Below are 20,581 nucleotides of genomic sequence, written 5' to 3'. Positions count from 1 at the left end.
GCATGAATCTCTGTGAGCCCAGGAAGTCCTTGACATACAACATTTAGCATTTAGGATAGAATCGAGATCAGGCCAAGTGTTAATACCGAGTGGAAGGGGTCCTTAGAGGTCTTCTAGTCCAACCCCCGCTCAAGCAGGGGACCTAATATGATTCCAGACAAATGGCTCTCCAGTCTCTTCTTTAACACCCACAACTCCCAGACCACCCTGGAGTCCCGCGTCCAATTTTGGACACCACACCATAAAACAGATGTTGAGGCTCTGGAAAGAGTGCAGAGAAGAGCAACCAGGATGATGAGGGGATTGGAGGCCAAAACATGAGATGAACGGTTGCAGGAACCGGGCCTGGATAGTCTAGGGAAGAGAAGGACCAGGGGGGACAGGAGGGCATCTTCCAATATTTGGGGGGCTGCCCCAGAGAGGAGGAAGGGGGTCAAGCTACTCTCCAAAGCCCCCGAAGGCCAGACGAGGAATAACAGATGGAAACTGACCAAGGAGAGATTCAACCTGGAAATAAGCAGGATTTTCTGACCATGAGGACAATCAACCCGTGGAACAGCTTGCCACCAGAAGTTGAGAAATTCTCCAACACTGGATGTTTTTAAGAAGAGATTGGATGGCCATTTGCCGTGTAGGGTTTCCTGCCTAAGGAGGGGGTTGGACTAGAAGACCTCCAAGGTCCCTTCCAACTCTGTTATTCTATTCTAGTTAATGACCGTTCCACAATACGACGACACTGAAAAAACGGATATGGCCATTTTCCCCACACGGCCGTGGTGCCCCCCCGCCCCCCGCCCCAGAGTAACCTGATCAAAATCAGGCGCTGGGCAACCGACTCGTATTTACGGCAGTTGCACCACCTCGGAGTCACGCGATCCCCGTTTGCAAACTTCCAACAAAGCAAAGTCAGTGGTGGAAACCAGATTTGCTTAACGGCCGCACGATTCATTTAATGACGGCAATGACTCAAGAAAGGTTGCGAAAGTGTGGCAAAAGTCACTTGAGTCCTGTCTTGCTCAGCAACTGAAATTTTTGGCTCCATTTTGGCGTATGTCGAGGACTACACGCCAGCCCCTCCCTCTCCCACCCTCCGATCCTCCCCCCTCGATGACCTTCCCTAACCGTCTCCTCGCCTTCTGCCTGGGCTCCCCTCTCCCCCAACACCCAACGCAGTTGAGCTTCAGCTTCAGGATCTGCCCTTCCAGAGGCCAGTCAGGGTTGGTTCCTCTGAGATCTACTGATGGGATCTCCTTGGAGACGGAGGGACACCCGAGCTTTTCCCAACAAGTGTTCCCTTTTGGCTGTGCAGTGGTGGGTAGCAGGGATGCGGTGGCTCAGTGGCTAAGACGCTGTGCTTGTCGATCAGAAAGGCTGGCCGTTCGGCGGTTCGAATCCCCAGCGCCGCGTAACGGAGGGAGCTCCCGCGACTTCCCCCAGCTTCTGCCAACCCAGCAGTTCGAAAGCGTGTAAAAAATGCAAGTAGAAAAATAGGAACCACCTTTGGTGGGAAGGTCACGGCGTTCCGTGCGCCTTCAGCGTTTAGTCCACATGGCCACGGAGACGTCTTCGGACAGCGCTGGCTCTTAAACGGAGATGAGCAGCGCCCCCTAGAGTCGGGAACGTCTAGCACAGATGTGCCAGGGAAGCTTTACTTCTCCTGTGCGCTGCTTGGAGAGTCCAAGCATGGTTAAATTAGTTCTGGTTGCCCAAGGATTGAGTTCAAATTCTTTAACCACGCCTCCTGTTCCGCCTTGAGGCCAGTTTTTCAACTCAGTCTGGCCCGTTAAGGCTGGCCATTGCCCCACAGAACGGAGGGGAGGGGGGGTGTCTAAGGTTTGCTGAAGGGAGGGGGAGGCAAGAGCTAACTGGAGGACAGCCAAACGTGCCTGGGGACCATCGGATGTGAAAACGGGTCATGGATGTGGGGTTACAGTGAGCTGCTCTCCGTATGGGGGCCCAGCGGTATCTGGGTATTGGCGCCTTGGGGGAGGCCCAGCTTCTCTCTAAACCTGGCCACTTTAAGACAGGGGGACTTCAACTCCAGAACTCCCCAGCCGACTTGAAGACTTAGTGACCAACTCCCAGGATTCCCTAGGCCAGTGTTTCTCAACCTTGTCAACTTGAAGATGTCCGGACTTCAACTTCCAGAATTCCCTAGCCAGCGAATACTGGCTGGGGAACTCTGGGAGTTGAAGTCCGGACATCTTCAAGTTGACAAGGTTGAGAAACACTGTCCTAACCACTGCTGGGGAATTCTGGGAGTTGAAGTCCGGACATCTTCAAGTTGCCAAGGTTGAGAAACACTGTCCTAACCACTGCTGGGGAATTCTGGGAGTTGAAGTCCGGACATCTTCAAGTTGCCAAGGTTGAGAAACACTGCCCTAGGCAGCTCATTTTGCTCTGCTGCCAGGGGAATTCTGGGAGTTGAAGTCCACAAGCTGCCCGGTTGGGAAACCTTCTCTCTGATCTAAATCCGGCCTTGCCTGGTGTGATATGAGACGCATCCCACCACCCGAAGGGTCTCTTCCCTCTGGATTTGGGGACTCGACCCCTCTTGGATTTGGCGTGATACTGAGCCATGTTCCCGAAGGCACGAGCAGCCCTCGACTTATGACTTGCCCGTGACGGTCGCAAGTCGAGACGGTTGTTAACCGAGGTGCCCCACGTCCCAATGCCTGCTCTCCATGTTGTGGACTCCCTCCTAGCCCTGATGGTGTTACCTACTTGAGTCATGAAACGTCTTCAAGAAAAACCCCCAAGCTCAGAGAGCCCCAAGGACCCCTCGGTCCCCCTCCTCATCTCCTCCTCCCGCCCTTCTTGCTTCCGCAACTGATGAGATTCCCTAGCTGGGTCATGAAACGTCTGCAAGAAGACAGCCAAGGACCCCACAGTCCTTCCGGCTGCACCCTCCCTCCTAGCACTGATGATGAGCCAAGGTGGCGCAGTGGTTAAATGCAGCACTGCAGGCTGACTGCTAGATCAGCAGTTCAGTGGTTCAAATCCCACCAGGCTCAGGGTTGACTCAGCCTTCCATCCTTCCGAGGTGGGTAAAATGAGGACCCAGATTGTTGGGGGCGATATGCTGACTCTCTGTAAACCGCTTAGAGAGGGCTGAAAGGCCTATGAAGCGGTATATAAGTCTACTGTTATTGCTATTATTGCTATATTGCTATTGATGTTACATCGTGGGGTCGTGAAACGCCTGCAGCTCAGGAAAACAGCCGGGACCCCCACAGCTGAACCCTGAGCTAGAGATATTCTCTCCCTCCTAGCAGCCCTTGGAATAGGAAAGGGGGGAAGGAGCTCCCCCCCCCCGGTACTGTCCCCTCTCTCCCTTTCTCAACGTGGCTTCTTTCCTCTGCCCGTCCTCCCATCCCTCCCCCCCCCCCCCTGCAGTGCGGATCCGGGACTACCCCCGTTATTTATTCGAGATCCGGGACTGGGGACTCTCGGGCCGGCTGGCCGGTGCGGAGACCCCCGGGCAGCCCTGCTCTCGCCGGCGTCAAAAGCTGGAGCTGGGGGCCCCGTGGGGCCCGGTGACGGTGGAGAGGAACATGCCACCCTTGAAGTTCTACCACGACTTCTGCTGTAAGTCCCGCTTGGAGGGGAGGAGGGAGGGGGCTGCGCTCCCTTGAATTGTCCCCCCGTGGAGGGTGGGGGCCAGGACAGGACTCCGAGCCCTTTGGGGGAGGGGGGAGAAAACCTCCGATGCCCCTAATCCCCCTCTGCCCCCCCCCTCCCCCAGCTGAGGTCTACCAGTTCACCATCGTCTGGGGCCGTGCTGGGACCCCGCCTGGACCCTGATCGGACAGGCCATCGACCTGCTGACCAAGCCCTCGGAGGACCCCAGCCCGCCCCCTCCCCTGGTGGGACAAGAGCCGTCTCCTGCTGCACGGCGACTGGCACATGGACATCGAGCAGGCCGGCCTCCACCAGGTGGCCACGGAGGTGAGGCAGCGGCCGCGTGGGGGGAGACGGGAGGGGGGCCATCCTCAGGCCCAGAGCCCCCCTCACCCAGCCTCCTCTCCCTCCCACAGGACCCCTACAACACCACGGAGAACCTGCACTGGGAGTGGAGCCGCCTGGCCTTCCACTGGCGTCCCGGCCAGTTTGTCTTCAAGGAGATCTGGACGTCAACGTCCGGACGGCCTCCAAGTGGGTGGAACCCCCAATCTGGGGAAGGGGCTGGCAGGGCTCCCGATAAAGGGGACAAGCAGGCTATTTTTTTTCCTATCGATAGAAATTCCAAAGCAATGCTTTTCTAAAGGAATAAATACCTTTTCTAGATAAATAACGGAATACATTTTTCTAAACGAATATTATTCTAGGTCAGTGTTTCTCAACCTTGGCGACTTTAAGTCTGTGGACTTCAACTCCCAGAATCCCCCAGCCAGCGCAGCTGCGCTGGCTGGGGGATTCTGGGAGTTGAAGTCCACAGGACTTAAAGTCACCAAGGTTGAGAAACACTGTTCTAGGTTAATAAATAAAATGTCTAAATAAGGTGTTCTCCTCGACTTGCGACCAAAATTGAACTTTCCATGGCTGAAACAGTTAAATGAGTCTTGCCCCGTTTTGTGACCTTTCTTGCCACTTCACTTGTTAAGTGAATCGGTGCAGTTGTTAAATTAAGTCACGCGGTCGTTAAGTGAATCCGGCCTCCCCGTTGACTTCGCATGTCAGAAGGTCGCAAAAGGGGGATCACGTGACCTCGGGACGCTGCGGCCGCCGTAATTGTAAGTCAGCCGTCAAGCATCCAAATGTAAATCACGTGACCAGGGAGATGCTGCAATGGTCGTTAAGTGTGAAAAGCGGTCATAAGTCACTTTTGGGTGCCGTCCTAACTATGAACGGTCACTGAATGGATGAAGTAATGAACTTTGAACAGTCCACTCAATGAGTTGTTGTTGTAAACCAAGGACTACCAGAATATAAAAAGGAAATACTTTAAGTGAACCTTCTGTGTTAATTTTAGAACAAGGGAGGGAGGATGGAAGGAAGGAAGGAACAAAGGAAGGAAGAAGGGAGGGAGGAAGGAGAAGGAAGGAGGGAAGGAAAAGAAAGAAGAAGGAAGGGTGGAAGGAGAAGATGGGAGGGAGGGAGGACGGGAAGGAAGGAAGAAAGGGAGGAAGAGAAAGGGGAAGGAAGGAGGGAAGGAAAAGAAAGAAGGAAGGAAGGGTGGAAGGAGAAGAGGGGAGGGAGGAAGGAAGGAAGGAAGGAGGAAAGAAGGGAGGAAGAGAAAGGGAAGGAAGGAGGGAAGGAAAAGAAAGAAGGAAGGAAGGGTGGAAGGAGAAGAGAGGAGGGAGGGAGGACGGAAGGAAGGAAGAAAGGGAGGAAGAGAGGGGAAGGAAGGAGGGAAGGAAAAGAAAGAAGGAAGGAAGGGTGGAAGGGGAAGAGGGGAGGGAGGACGGAAGGAAGGAAGGAAGAAAGGGAGGAAGAAGGGAAGGAAGGAAGGAAAAGAGAAAGAAAGAAGGAAGGGTGGAAGGAGAAGAGAGGAGGGAGGGAGGACGGAAGGAAGGAGAAGAAAAGGGAGGGAGGAAGAGAAAGGGGAAGGAAGGAAGGAAGGGTGGAAGAAGAGAGGAGGGAGGGAGGGAAGGAGGGAGGGGAGGGTCTGACTCCTGCCCCCCTCCCCCTCCTGGCCAGGTACGATGACTGCTGCTTCCTGCACCTGCCCCAGCTGTGTATGACCCTGGACCTGACCTGGCTGTGCCACGGAAACCCCCACGACCACCACAGCGTGGTGCTGCGCTCCCCGGAGTTCCTGCCCGAGGTGCCCGTCGGGCAGCAGTACGACTCCTACCGCGCCTTCCGCTCCGAGAACCTCAACCTGGCCATCCGCATGGACCTCACGCGGCCCAGTGGCGGTGAGCGCGGGAGGAGGGAGGGCGAGGGGGGGGCCCCCTGGGGCGATGGGCTTGGGGAGGGGGCGCCACGCCTGGGGGGCCTTCGTGCTCACAGCCACCAGCCTGGGACGGCAGCCTTGGACCCTCTCGGCTTTTGCCTGGAGAACGTTTCCCTTCTCCCTCGAGAAAGCTTCGTCAGTTCTTCAGAGTTTCCCTCCATCCTTCCCTCCTTCCTCCCATTCCTTCTTCTTCCTTCTTATTTCCCTCCTATTTCCCTTCCATCACATTTCCCTCCCTCCCTCCTTCCTTCCTTCCCCTTTCCCTCCTTCCCTTCCCTTTCTCTCCTCCTCCCTTTCTCTCTCCTTCACTTCCTCCCTTCTATTTCCTTTTCCTCTGCCTTGTTTTTCTTCCTATTTTCCTTGCAACCTCCCTCCCTCCCTCCTTCCTTCCTTTCCATTTCCCTCCTTCCTTCCATCTTCCCTCCCTCCCTTTCCTGCCTTCCTGCCTTCTTCTTTCTCCCTCTGAAGAACCGGAGAAGCTTCTTGCGTGGGAAGAGAAACGTTTTCAAGGAAAAGCCCACTTGCCTTTGTGTGGGGGGGGGGGGGCGTCCCCTCTGGGAGGAGGCTGGGGGCTCTGGAGGAGGGATCAGGGCCTCCCCACACTGGCCCCCGTCTCCTCCCCGCCCGCAGAGGCCTCCCAGCCGCGCATCCTCCTCTACAGCAGCACCCTGCGCTGGATGCAGAACTTCTGGGCCACCTGGACCAGCGTCAGCCGGCCCATCTGCCGCGGGAAGCTCTTCGGGAACCTCCGGCCCAGCAAGAGGAAGCTGGGCCAGCACTACCGGCAGCTCTCCTGCACCGCCCTCTTCCCCAAGCTCCAGGTGGGGCCCCGGGCGGGGAGGGGCCCTGGGCTGGCCCCAAGTGGGGAGGGGAGGAGGGGGGGGGGCCCTCAGGAAGGCCCCTTCCCTCGAATGACAAGGATCCTTCTCTGGGATTTCTGTCCCTGCCTTCTTCCCCTCCCCTCTCTCTCTTCCTTCCTTCCTTCCTTTCTTCCTCTCTCCCCTCCTCTCTCTTCCTTCCTTCCTCTTCTCTCTCTCCTTCCCCTCCTCTCTTGCTTCCTTCCTTCCTTCCTCTTCTCTCTCTCCCTCCCCTCCTCTCTCTTCCTTCCTTCCTCTTCTCTCTCTCCTTCCCCTCCTCTCTTGCCTGCTTCCTTCCTTCCTTCCTCTCTCCCCTCTTCTCTCTTCCTTCCTTCCTTCCTTCCTCTTCTCTCTCTCCCTCCCCTCCTCTCTCTTCCTTCCTTCCTTCGTTCCTCTCTTTCTCCCCTCCTCTCTCTTGTTTGCTTGCTTCCTTCCTTCCTCTCTCCCCTCCTCTCTCTTCCTTCCTTCCTTCCTTCCTCTTTCTCTCCCCTCTTCTCTCTTCCTTCCTTCCTTCCTCTCTCTCCCCTCCTCTCTCTTCCTTCCTTCCTCTTCTCTCTCTCCCTCCCCTCCTCTCCCTTCCTTCCTTCCTTCTCTCTCTCTCTCCCCTCCTCTCTCTTCCTTCCTTCCTCTTCTCTCTCTCCCTCCCCTCCTCTCTCTTGCTTCCTTCCTTCCCGCCTGTCTTCTATTTATCTATCTATATTTATCTCTCACCCATCTGGCCTGAGGATCTATCCATCTCTTTCTTTCTTTCCTTCCTTCCTTTCTTCCTCTTCTCTCTCTCCTTCCCCTCCTCTCTTGCTTCCTTCCTTCCTGCCTGCCTGCCTTCTATTTATGTATCTATATTTATCTCTCACCCATCTGGCCTGAGGATCTATCCATCTTTTCTATCTACCTTTCTTTCTTTCTTTCCTTCCTTCCTTCCTTCCTTCCTTCCTTCCTTCCTCTTCTCTCTCTCCTTCCCCTCCTCGCTTGCTTCCTTCCTTCCTTCCCGCCTGCCTTCTATTTATCTATCTATATTTATCTCTCACCCATCTGGCCTGAGGATCTATCCATCTTTTCTATCTACCTTTCTTTCTTTCTTTCCTTCCTTCCTTCCTTCCTTCCTCTTCTCTCTCTCCTTCCCCTCCTCGCTTGCTTCCTTCCTTCCTTCCCGCCTGCCTTCTATTTATCTATCTATATTTATCTCTCACCCATCTGGCCTGAGGATCTATCTATCTATCTATCTATCTATCTATCTATCTATCTATCTATCTATCTATCTATCTATCTATCTATCTATCTATCTATCTATCTATCTATCTATCTATCTACCTACCTACCTACCTACCTACCTACCTACCTACCTACCTACCTACCTTTCTTTCTTTCTTTCTTTCTTTCTTTCTTTCTTTCTTTCTTTCTGTCTTTCTTTCTTTCTTTCTTAAATTTATTTATTTAGTATATTCCTTTATTTATTTTGAATTCTTATTTAAAAATTGTATTGTTTAGAAAAATATTTTTTCTATTAAACCATCCTTACCTTAACATAATTGTCTTTGGAAAATGTATTTAGAGGATTTTTACGGCAGCGCTAACACCCCACCCACCCACCCCCCGAGGGCAAAGCCCACGAAGTCTTGCCGGAGGCTGCCCTTCACCTGGGGGGCCTCCTCCTCTTCTCTCCCCACTTCCCAGATCCATTACTGGGCCTCCTTCGCCCAGCAGCGTGGCATCCAGCTGGAGTGCGGCCAGGGCCACATCTTCACCCGCGGCACGCAGCGGCTGATTCCTCAGGGTGAGCAAAGGGGGCCGAGTGCGGATCCCGAGGGCCTGGCAGCCCCCCCCCGGCCCCTCCCGATCCCTGACCCTCTCCCCTCCCTGCAGCCGGCACGGTGATGCGCCGCCTGATCTCCGAGTGGAGCATCGTGCAGATGGTGAGCGACCTCAGCCTGGTCAACGTCCACCTGATGGCCTCCCCCTGCGAGGAGAACGCGGACCATCGCTTGGACTCCCTGGTCAAGAAGACGCACCTGCTCAGCCTCTCCTCCCTCACCTACCAGCGCCACAGCCTCCGCACGGCCGAGGAGGTAGCGTTTCCCCCCCCCCTCCCCTTCCACACACACAGCACACACCTCCCCCGGGCAAAAAAGGGAGAGGCCGGTCGTGTGAACGACTGGAGTCACCAAGCGCTCTCCGGCCACAACAAGCCGTGGCTTGGAAACCTCCGTTCGTGCAACGGTGAAGTAGGCAGCTTTGGGCACCGCCGGGCGCAAATTGGTGGCCCCTCACAGAATCCGTGGGGAATCCAAATTGGGATATCGGGTCAACCTTGACTTAAGACCCCAATTGAGCCCCAAATGTCTCTTACTAAGTCAGATGGTTGTTAAGTACCATATTGAGCCGAGGTGGCGCAGTTGTTAGAGTGCAGTACTGCAGGCCACTTCAGCTGACTGTTATCTGCAGTTCAGCGGTTCACATCTCACCGGCTCAAGGTTGACTCAGCCTTCCACCCTTCCAAGGTGGGTGAAATGAGGACCCAGACTGTGGGGGCAATATGCTGACTCAATTTGCTAAAAATCTGTAAACCGCTTAGGGCTGAAAGTCTAATAAATAAATAAATAAATAAATTTTTCTGACTATAAGACGCACCAAATTTTGCAGAGGTCAGTAAGAAAAAAAGACCCCCAGGAGCCTTCTGCAGGGCTGGGGGATGGCAAAAACGGCCCCATTGTGTACAAAAAACGGCCCATCTTTTTGCCTGTTTTTGGGAGGGCATAAATGGCTGCATTCGGTGTATAAGACGCACCAACTTTTGAGGGGGAGGTGCGTCTTATACTCTGAAAAATACAGTAAGTTTTGCCCTATTTTACAAGCTTTTTAAGGGAATCGTTGCAGTTGTTAAGCAATAGGTGCAGAGGTGGCCTAGAGGTGGAGCTCCCACCTCACAATGAGGAGGCTGTGAGTTCGATCCTAGGCAAAGGCCGATATTTCTCTCCCGGGGCACAAGGAGAATGTATCTGCCGAACAAAACTCTGCATCGGTGACAGGGAAGGGCATCCGGCCAGGAAACCCTCAGCTCCATTCAGCTGCCAATCAGACTCCAATCCCCACAAGGGATTATGGGGGTCATTTAAAGAAGAATGACGATTGCAGTCGTTAAGCGAGCGAGACGGTTGTTAAGTGGCTTCCCCATGGACGTTGCTCGGGTCGCAATAACTGATCATGTGACTGCGGGATGTCACAAGTACGAGTTCAGCTGCCAACCACCTGGATTTTGAGCAGGTGATGGGGAAGCTCCAACAGTCGTAAGTGTGAAAAGGGCTCATAAATCCCTTTTTTTCCCCACCACCGTGGTGACTTTGAACGGTTGCTAAATGAAACAGAACGTCCAGGAGGCTCTTGAAAAAAACACCTTGGCGTCGCTAAATGAACTTTTGCAAGTCAAGGACTAGCTATTTGTATTCTGGGAGGGGTAGATATTGTACAGTTGGGACGTCCAACCTTGGGCACGTTTTAAGACCTCCGGACTTCAACTCCCAGCTTTGCTGGGAGTTGAAGTCCGGAGGTCTTAAAACGTGGCCAAGGTTGGGCGGTCCTGTTCTACGGCCAAATGGATTTTTTTTTAGTCTTAAAACAAGGGATGGTCTCACACACACACACCCCCTTCCGTCCCCAGGAGGTTCTGCTGCGGGACGGGGACGACGTGCTCCACACCCATCAGCTTCACCTGGTGGACCTCCGGGCCTCCTGGACCACCACCAACCGGGACATCGCCTTCGGCCTCTACGACGGCTACAAGAAATCCGCAGTGCTGAAGCGCAACCTGTCCACCGAGGCCCTGAGGGGGCTGAAGATCGGCCCCCAGCTGCCCGCCAAGAAGCCCAGGCGGGGCCCTCCCTCCGGCCAACAGCCCCCGCTGCGGGTCATCGTGCCGGCCAGCAGCGGACGGACGGAACGAAGCCCATCTGGAGGTGCAGCCACCCTGGCCCTGAACCCTTGGGGTGGGGGTGGGGGGAGATTCCCCTCGGACGAGGGGGCTGTTGATTGGGAGTCTTGGGGTGGGATCCGACTGGCACCCGGAGAAATGGAGTCTTGATCTTTTCGCCTGGGGGAAATTACCCGTAGAAGAGAATATTTGGGGCTCTGGGAGGAGCTACGGGGTCCCTGGTGCTTTCTGAGCTGCGTGGTTTTCTTGGAGACGTTTCATGACCCAACTAGGCAACGTCATCAGAATGGTGTTTGCTGTACTGTCTCGTAGAGATCCGGACCCTTCCCACTCTCCCGGCCTTCCGTAAAGCCCACCAAGACTTGGCTGTTCCGGCAGGCCTGGGGGCTGTTGATCAACGTCCAGCCCCACCGACACTGAATGGATGATGTGCAATTTTAATAATGTACCTTTATTTTTAAATTTTTAAATGTTTTTATCTGTCTTTTAAGCCGCCCAGAGTCCCTAAGGAGTGGGCGGCATGCAAATTTTATTAAATTGGAAAATTGGAAATTGTCTGTTGATATGCAGTGGCTTCCCCAACCAAGCAGAGAACAGGACCCCAGTCAAGGAACCAGCAAGAGGAGCCCAGATCCTCCCCACGGCTGGGAAGGCAAATGATTGTATGGGAAGAGAAAGCCAACCCCACTCTGATGAGGTTACTCCTAACTCCCTTCCAGCACTGATGATGTTCCCTAGTTGGGTCATGAGACGTCTGCAAGAAAGCAGCCATGCTCAGAGGGAACCAAGGATCCCCACAGTCTTTTTCCTCCTCCTCTTCCTCCTCCTCCTCTTCCTCCTCCTCCTCCTCCTCCTCCTCCCTCCTCTCCCTCCCTCTCCCTCTCCCTCCCTCTCCCTCTCCCTTCCAGCACTGATGATGTTCCCTAGTTGGGTCAAGAGACGTCTGCAAGAAAACAGCCATGCTCAGAGGGAACCAAGGATCCCCACAGTCTTTTTCCTCCTCCTCCTCCTCCTCCTCCTCCTCCTCCTCCTCCTCCTCCTCCTCCTCCTCCTCCTCCCTCCTCTCCCTCCCTCTCCCTCTCCCTCCCTCTCCCTCTCCCTTCCAGCACTGATGATGTTCCCTAGTTGGGTCAAGAGACGTCTGCAAGAAAACAGCCACGCTCAGAGGGAACCAAGGATCCCCATAGTCCTTTTTCTCCTCCTCCTCCTCCTCCTCCTCCTCCTCCTCCTCCTCCTCCTCCTCCTCCTCCTCCTCCTCCTCCTCCTCCTCCTCCTCCTCCCTCCTCTCCCTTCCAGCACTGATGATGTTCCCTAGTTGGGTCATGAGACGTCTGCAAGAAAACAGCCACGCTCGGAGGGAACCAAGGATCCCCACAGTCTTTTTTCTTCTCCTCCTCCTCCTCCTCCTCCTCCTCCTCCTCCTCCTCCTCCTCCTCCTCCTCCTCCTCCTCCTCCTCCTCTTCCTCCTCCCCCTCCTCCTCCTCCGTCCTCCCCCTCCCTCTCCCTCCCAGCACTGATGATGTTCCCTAGTTGGGTCATGAGACGTCTGCAAGAAAACAAGGGCGCCCATCACCCACAGAGTCAGGAACTACCTAGGGGAGAAGTTTAGGGAGAGGAAAGGGGGCAGCTAGGATTGGAGGGGGGGGGCAATCCTTCAGGAGGAATTGGCCGGGTGCCAGTCATTTCAAGAGGTGGAAGGGGTTCATTTCCGGCTGCAGCCGGGCCCGTTTCATATTTTGGAGGGTGGAAGTGTCCTTCCTCATCCTTAAAGGGGCCTTGGGGGGGGGGGCCTGTCATGCCATCCTCCTCCTCCTCCTCCTCGTCTCCTGCAGGGGCCTCCATGTTGCAGAAGCTGATTGAGGAGACAGACAAGTTTGTGGTTTTCACCGAGGAGGAGTCGGGCGTCAGCGAGCAGCTGTGCGGGATCGCAGCCTGTCAGACCGATGACATCTTCAACCGCAACTGCCTGATCGAACTCGTCAACTGCCAGGTCTCCGCTTTCGGCTCCACGCGACCGGTGGCCCCTTTAAGCCCGGTGGACTTCAGCTCCCAGAATTCCCCCAGCCAGCAGGTGGAATTCTGGGAGTCAAAGTCCCCAGGGCAGAAGGGCCCAATTCTGTTTGGAGACTAGAGCAGTGTTTCTCAACCTTGGCAACTTGAAGTCCTGTGGACTTCAACTCCCAGAATCCCCCAGCCAGCATATGCTGGCTGGGGGATTCTGGGAGTTGAAGTCCACAGGACTTCAAGTTGCCAAGGTTGAGAAACACTGGACTAGAGGACTTCAGCTAGAGCCCAGGTGGCGCAGTGGTTAGAGTGCAGTACTGCAGGCCACTTCAGCTGACTGCTATCTGCAGTTCAGCGGTTCAAATCTCACCGGCTCAGGGTTGACTCCGCCTTCCATCCTTCCGAGGTGGGTGAAATGAGGACCCAGACTGTGGGGGCGATATGCTGACTCTGTAACCGCTTAGAGAGGGCTGAAAGCCCTAGGAAGCGGTATATAAGTCTAACTGCTATTGCTATTGCTCCCCAGCCAGCCTATAAAACTGTAAAATTCCCTAGCCAGCCTATAAAAACACAGGCGTTTTTAAAAGAATTAAAAAAAAAAAAATACAGGTAGTCCTCGACTTACGGCCACAATGGAGGCCAACCTGTTGTTAAGTGAGACATTTGTTCAGTAGTTTTCGGCACATTTTACGACCTTTTATTGCCACAATTGTGAAGTGAATTTGTGGCAGTTGTTAAACTCGTGAGCTAATGCAGCTTCCCTGTTGGCGCAAAAGGCTGATCACGTGACCCCACGTGATACGGCGGCCGTCATAAATATGAGCCGGCTGCTAAGCAACCGAATTTTGAATCAGGTGACCACGGGGTGTGTGTGTGTGTGCTGCTGCGAGCGTCGTAACTCTGAAATAATGGTCAGTCGGTGTAACTTCGGTCACTAAATGAACCGTTGTGTAAGTCGAGGACCACCTGTAACCACCCCCCACCCCATGCCCTGCTGGGCAGAAGAGCCCCGAAGTGCAGGGTGTGGGGGGGGCTGCCCCACGTGGTCCCAGAGCGCCTTGCAGTAACTTCCTCCCCCCCCTCATCCCTTCCAGATGGTTCTCCGGGGGGCCGAGACGGAGGGCTGTGTGATCGTCTCGGCGGGCAAAGCCCAGCTCCTCCAGTGCCACCACCACCCGGCCTGGTACGGGGACACCCTCAAGCAGAAGACCTCCTGGACGTGCCTGCTGGACGGCATGCAGTATTTCGCCACCACCGAGAGCAGCCCGTCCGAGAGGGAGGACGTCCAGCTCTGGCTGGAGGTAAGCCCAGGGACCCCCCCTCCCCTGCTTGCTGGCCCCAGGTGGTGGATAAACCAGGCTGGGCTGGAGCTCTTGGTAGAAGGCGGGGAGGGGGCTAAAGATCTGCCCCCCCCTCCCTCTTTGCTCTATGCAAGTTGTTTTAAGAGCCGAGGTGGCGCAGTGGTTAAATGCAGCACTGCAGGCTGACTGCTAGATCAGCAGTTCGGCAGTTCAAATCTCACCGGCTCAGGGTTGACTCAGCCTTCCATCCTTCCGAGGTGGGTCAAATGAGGACCCAGATTGTTGTTGGGGGCAACATGCTGACTCTGTAAACCGCTTAGAGAGGGCTGAAGGACCTATGAAGCGGTATATAAGTCTAACTGCTATTGCTATTGCTATTGAATGAATGTTTGAATGTTTGAATGTTTATTTCATTTGTATGCTGCCCTTTTCCCCCCGAAGGGGGACTCAGGGTGGCTCACAACTCAAACCAGGGAAGGGGGGATACAGACAAATTAACAACAACACAAAACAATACATAATTTAAAAGCACGCAACAATCATACCATTCGAGATAGGGACACAAGTTGCTTGTGTCAGCGTTCCAAGTAACCCCCCCCCCTCCCCATCGCAAACAGGACTCCGAGGCAGGTAGATTCCTCAAAGAGTTTTCTTTTTTTTTTGTTTAATAAATTTTTATTTTTATTACACAAACATACAGACAACAATAAACAAAAAAGAAATACACACACACACACACACAAAGCATCATCACATACAGCATGTCGTTTGGTTACAGGTGTTTTAACATCCATGTTCTCGAATAACATTTACCATCTCAGATTTTTCATCTAGTATAACTAAATGCCTTCACTTTCATCGTACAGTATACGTTCAGTTACGAAGTGTTTCATTTTTTCCCCCCAATAAATCATAGTTCCCTTACATCAGTGTTTCTCAATCTTGGTAACTTGAAGATGTCCGGACTTCAACTCCCAGAATTCCCCAGCCAGCGGATGCTGGCTGGGGAATTCTGGGAGTTGAAATCCGGACATCTTCAAGTTGACAAGGTTGAGAAACACTGTCCTAACCACTGCTGGGGAATTCTAGGAGTTGAAGTCCAGACATCTTCAAGTTGCCAAGGTTGAGAAATACTGCCTTACATTCTTGATTATCTATTTATATTATCCCCATGTGGAAAGGAAAAAAAAAAGATTTTTCTTTATATATCTTTATATATATCTTTATATTATCCCCATGTGGAAAGGGGAAAAAAAGATTTTTCTTTTTTCTTTCTTTTTTCTTACCAACTAAGTTTTCTTCGGAGACATTATCTTGGCACAGGCTGGTGAAAGCTGAACTCTGAAGCTTCCCGTGGGTTTTGCCTAATTAAAAAGTGAAAGTTCCCCCTTTTCCCCTCAAACAATCGGTCACATTGTCCAGTCTGGGTGCTAGTCGGTTGCCTGGTTACTCCTCCTCCTCCTCCTCCTGTCTCCAGCCCGCTGTTGCGATGTCCTTGGTTCCCAGGAGAAAGTATTTTTGTTTTGGCTAAAAAAAAACACCCAGCTATCTCTACTCCCCCTCCCTATCCCTCATCTCTCTCTCGTGGCAATGCTGAAGGCCTCAGAAATGGCCTCAGTCAGGCCAGCTTCAGAGTAGCTTGACCCTCTCGGTGCCACTTGGTAAGGCCACACCCAGAGTCCCGCGTCCAGTTTTGGTCACCATATTAGTAAAAAAAGATGCTGAGACTCTGGAAAGAGGGCAGAGAAGAGCAACCAGGATGATGAAGGGATTGGAGGCTCAAACATACGAAGGACGGTTGCAGGAACTGGGCATGGATAGTCTAGGGAAGAGAAGGACCAGGGGGGAGACAGGAGAGCATCTTCCAATATTTGAGGGGCTGCCCCAGAGAGGAGGAAGGGGGTCAAGCTACTCTCCAAAGCACCCGAAGGCCAGAGAACGAATAATGGATGGAAACTAAACAGGAACAAAAAGAGACTGGCCCTCAGTCAGAAACAGTGTAGGATCTCCTGCTTGGGCAGGGGGCTGGACTAGATGATCTCCAAGGTCCCTTCCAACTCTGTTATTCTGTTATTGTTATTCAGAAGTTGTGGGAACTTTCAAGTTGCCTTCAGAAGTTGTGGGAGCTTCATCCCTGGAGGCTTTCAAGAAGAGACTGGGCTGCCATCGGTCAGAAATGGTGTAGGGTCTCCTGCTTGGACTAGATGACCTCCAAGGTCCCTTCCAACTATGTTCATCTGTAATCTCTAATATGAAGAACAGTTGCAGGAACTGGGCCTGGCTAGTCTAGGGAAGAGAAGGACCAGGGGGGACAGGAGAGCATCTTCCAATATTTGAGGGGCTGCCCCAGAGAGGAGGAAGAGGGTCCAGCTATTTTCCCAAAGCACCTGAGGGTAGAACAAGAAGCAATGGATGGAAACTGAAAAGGGGGAGAAGCAACTTAGAACTAAGGAGAATCTTGACGTGAGCCCCTGCCATTGCGGTACTTAGAGAAGGGTGGTGGGGAGAGAGATGGGGCAGGAAGGAGAGGGGCTGCCTTTCTATATCTCGGGGGCTGCCCCAAAGAATAGGTGGGGGCTAGCCTGTTCTCTAAAGCAGGGGTCCTCCAACCTTGGCCACTTTAAGACCCGTGGACTTCAACTCCCAGAGTTCCTCAGCCAGCAAAGCTGGCTGAGGAACTCTGGGAGTTGAAGTCCGCAGGTCTTAAAGTGGCCAAGGTTGGAGACCCCCTGCTCTGAAGCACCCGAGGGCAGGGCAAGAAGCAATGGATGGAAACTAAACAAGGAGAGAAGCAACCTGAAAGTAAGGAGAACAATTAATCCGTGGAAGAGAAGTTGCCACCATCGGAGGCATTGCAAAGAAGAGATATGGCAGCATTTATCTGGAAGGGTAGATGGTCTCTTCCTTGAGCAGAGGGTTGGATTGGAAGACCTCTAGGGTCCCTCCCGACGCTGCTCTTCGGAATGGGGAAGAGCAGGCTCGTATCCCGTGTGCGCGCTCGCTGACCACTGGCCCTCCCTTCCCCTCTCGCCGTCCCCAGGTCAAGAACATTGAGGAGCACCCTCAGCGCAGCCTGGACTCCGTGCAGGAGCTGATGGAGAGCGGTCAAGCCGTGGGCGGCATGGTCAGCACCACCACAGGTCAGCAGCCGGCTGCCCAGGACGGGCACGGGGAAGGGGTTGGGCAAGGCCCTGCTGCAGGAGACGGTGGGCCAGGGAGTGCCCCGAGCACCCTGGGCGCTTGGCTGGTGCCCAGCTGCCTTCCTTCTCTCCCCCTCTTCCCCCAGATTGGAACCAGCCGCACGAGGTGCAGCCCACGCAGCAGGTGCAACGCATCATTTCGCGCTGCAGCTGCCGCATGTACTACATCAGCTACAGCCACGACGTCAACCCTGAGTTGGCCACGCAGATCAAACCGCCGGAGTTGCCCGCGAACCCCGAGAAAGACGACCTCCTCAAGAAGCAGGAAGGTGGGCAGTGGGGGGGAGCGGCCGGCCTTCTTTGGATGCTGAGGGTCTTTTGGGGGGGGGGCAGGTCACCTTCCCACCCCTCAGCCCACCCAGCCACCATACAAAAAAGATGCGGAGACTCTGGAAAAATGCAAGAAGAGCAACCAGGATGATGAGGGGACTGGAGGCTCAAACAGACGATGGACGGTTGCAGGAACTGGGCCTGGCTAGTCTAGGGAAGAGAAGGACCAGGGGAGACAGGGGAGCATCTTCCTGTATTTGAGGGGCTGCCCCAGAGAGGAGGAAGGGGGTCCAACTATTCTCCAAAGCCCCTGAAGGCCAGAGAAGGAAGAATGGATGGAAACTGATCAAAGAGAGATTCAATAGTTTGCCTTCAGAAGTTGTGGGAGCTTCATCCCTGGGAGGCTTTGAAGAAGAGATTGAACTGCCATTTGTCAGAAACTGTGTAGGGTCTCCTGCTTGGGTGGGCGGGGGTTGGACTAGATGACCTACAAGGTCCCTTTCAACTCTGTTAATCTGTAGTCTAGGGAAGAGAAGGACCAGGGGAGACAGGAGAGCATCTTCCAATATTTGAGGGGCTGCCCCAGAGAGGAGGAAGAGGGTCAAGCTATTTCCCCAAAGCACCTGAGCGTAGAACAAGAAGCAATGGATGGAAACTAATCCAGGAGAGAAGCAACCTAGAAGTAAGGAAAATTTTTCCTAATAGTGAGGACAATTAACCAGTGGAACTACTTGCCACCAGAGGTTGTGGGTGCTCCCATCTCTGGAGGTTTTTAAGGAGAGATTGGACAGTCATTTCTCCAGAATGGTATAGGATCTCCTGCTTGAGTAGGGGGCTGGACTAGAAGACCTCCAAGGTCCCTTCCAACTCTGTTATCTGTAGTTTAGCGAAGAGAAGGACCGGGGGGGGGGGACAGGAGAGCATCTTCCAATATTTGAGGGTCTGCCCCAGAGAGGAGGAAGGGGGTCAGGCTATTGTCCAAAGCAACCCAAAGGCCAGAGAAGGAAGAATGGATGGAAACTGACCAAGGAGAGATTCAACCTGGAAATAAGGAGGAGTTTTCTGACAGTGAGGATAATCAACCCATGGAACAGAAGTTGCCTTCAAAAGTTGTGGGAGCTTCATCCCTGGAGGCTTTCAAGAAGAGACTGGGCTGCCCTCGGTCAGAAATGGCCTGGGCCTCCCTGCTTGATCAGGGGGTTGGACTAGATCAGTGTTTTTCAACCTTGGCAACTTTAAGTCCTGTGGACTTCAACTCCAGAATCCCCCAGCCAGCTCTCGCTGGCTGGGGAATTCTGGGAGTTTTTAAGTCCACAGGACTTAAAGTCGCCAAGGTTGAAAAACACTGGACTAGATGACCCCCAAGGTCCCTTCCGTCTCTCTTGTTCCTTGCAGGGGCCGTGGACACCTTCACTCTGATCCACCATGACCTGGAGATCTCCACCAACCCGGCCCAGTACGCCATGATCCTCGACATTGTCAACAATCTCCTGCTCCACGTGGAGCCCAAGCGGAAGGTGCCTTGGGGGGGGGGGCTGCGGGGAGAGCGAGGGGCTGCGGGGACCCCGAAGTTGGGAGGTTCTGGAGAACTTTTGCCTTCGCGAGCCACCGTTTCCCTCCAGCTTGCCTGGGATGGTTTGTGGATGGAGGGGTCCGTGGGGGTGAGCCTCAGGCCTGCCGGATTCCCGTGCTACCCCAGGGACCCCCCCCAAAGTGCCCGGGAGGGGCCCGGGTCGTGCTTGCTCGAAGCCAGGAGGGACACGGTGCTTCCACCTCCAGGATCCGAGCGGGCCAGACTGCTGGGTCTTGTAGTCAAAGCAGCAGCCGAAGGAGAGGAGGGCCCAGTTGGGAGGGAGGGTTCTAGGAACAACTCCCGATGGCCAGCTCTCTGCGGCCACCTCCCCAGGAAACTGGCCACCGGGCAATTTGACAATTCAGTTTAATTATTTAAAATAAAAACTATTTTTTTGAATTTTTATTTTAAACACATAAGCACATCAACGGAAACAAACACATGACTTAAAAACAACATAGGAACAATAAGTTTCCATCGTATATCATACGGCAGTTCCGAATCGGTTTCTTTGCAGTTAGTGTTTTTCCTACTATACATTTCTATCTTTCATTCATAATCTCCTTATTCGTTATCCGTTTTTATATACGTTTCTTTCTTTATTTATACTTAGCTACTTATGATCAAGTATTATTTACCTATATTGTGCTTTATATTTTTACTGTCATTTATTCTCTTACATATAGTTATAGGTATACATTCACAGTTATTCTTTTTCTTTGCCATTCTTATATTATTATTATTCCATTTAAAAGGTTATAAGGTAATTTGGAATGCTTTGTTTACTAGCCTTCACGCCTGCTATGACACCACCTTATTTTCTCTTTCTTTTCTTTTCTTTTCTCCCTCCCTTCCTTCTCTACCTCTTTCCTTTCTCTTCTCCTTCCCCTTCTTCCTTCCCTTACTTCTCCCCTACTCCTACCTTCTGTCTTCTCCTTCTTACCCTCTCTTTTCTCTCTTCCTCCCTCCTTTCTCTTTCTCTCCCTCCCACCCACCTCTCACTACCTCTTTCTTCTTCCCCTACCTCTCCTCCACATCTCACCTTATTTTCTCTTTCTTTTCTTTTTCCCCTGCCTTCCTTCTCTACTTCTTTCTCTTCTCCTTCCCCTTCTTCCTTCCCTTACTTCTCCCCTACTCCTACCCTCTGTCTTCTCCTTCCTACCCTCTCTTTTCTCTCTTCCTCCCTCCTCTCCTTCTCTTTCTCTCCCTCCCACCCACTCTCACTACCTCTTTCTTCTTCCCCTACCTCTCCTCCACATCTCACCTTATTTTCCCTTTCTTTTCTTTTTCCCCTCCCTTCCTTCTCTACTTCTTTCCTTCCTCCTCTCCTTCCCCTTCTACCTTCCCTTCTTTTAAAAATAAAAACCATTATAAGGATTGTCATTCGGGTTTCATTCTGTCATTTCCCCTCCCTTCTTTAATGACTCTATTCCACCGTTTCTTGGTGTCCGTGTGACTCTCGTCCTGTGGCCACTCGGCCGTGGTGAGTTGCCCGCAACAAATGGTCACGGGACCTTCAGCGTGGTCAACTCTGCAGGGCCCAACCCCACGG

The 20,581-nt window shown here is 53.2% G+C and overlaps 1 protein-coding gene across 1 annotated transcript in view; it reads left to right on the top strand.

Annotated features, from left to right (window-relative positions):
• The window catches only part of BLTP2 (bridge-like lipid transfer protein family member 2), a 60,007-nt gene that overhangs the window by 31,291 nt on the left and 8,135 nt on the right, over positions 1-20,581 (top strand). The window contains 6 exon segments of the mRNA XM_087702915.1: positions 10,412-10,706; positions 12,514-12,671; positions 13,780-13,986; positions 17,027-17,126; positions 17,273-17,455; positions 18,852-18,973. Of these exon segments, the coding sequence (XP_087559041.1) occupies positions 10,412-10,706; positions 12,514-12,671; positions 13,780-13,986; positions 17,027-17,126; positions 17,273-17,455; positions 18,852-18,973 (1,065 nt within the window).

This window comes from Thamnophis sirtalis, unplaced genomic scaffold (genome assembly GCF_051295495.1).
Source record: "Thamnophis sirtalis isolate CommonGarterSnake01/CBP01778 unplaced genomic scaffold, rThaSir2_p1.2 scaffold_17, whole genome shotgun sequence".
Classification (NCBI taxonomy): Eukaryota; Metazoa; Chordata; class Lepidosauria; order Squamata; family Natricidae; genus Thamnophis; species Thamnophis sirtalis.
This window is presented reverse-complemented; position numbering and strand designations above follow the sequence as displayed.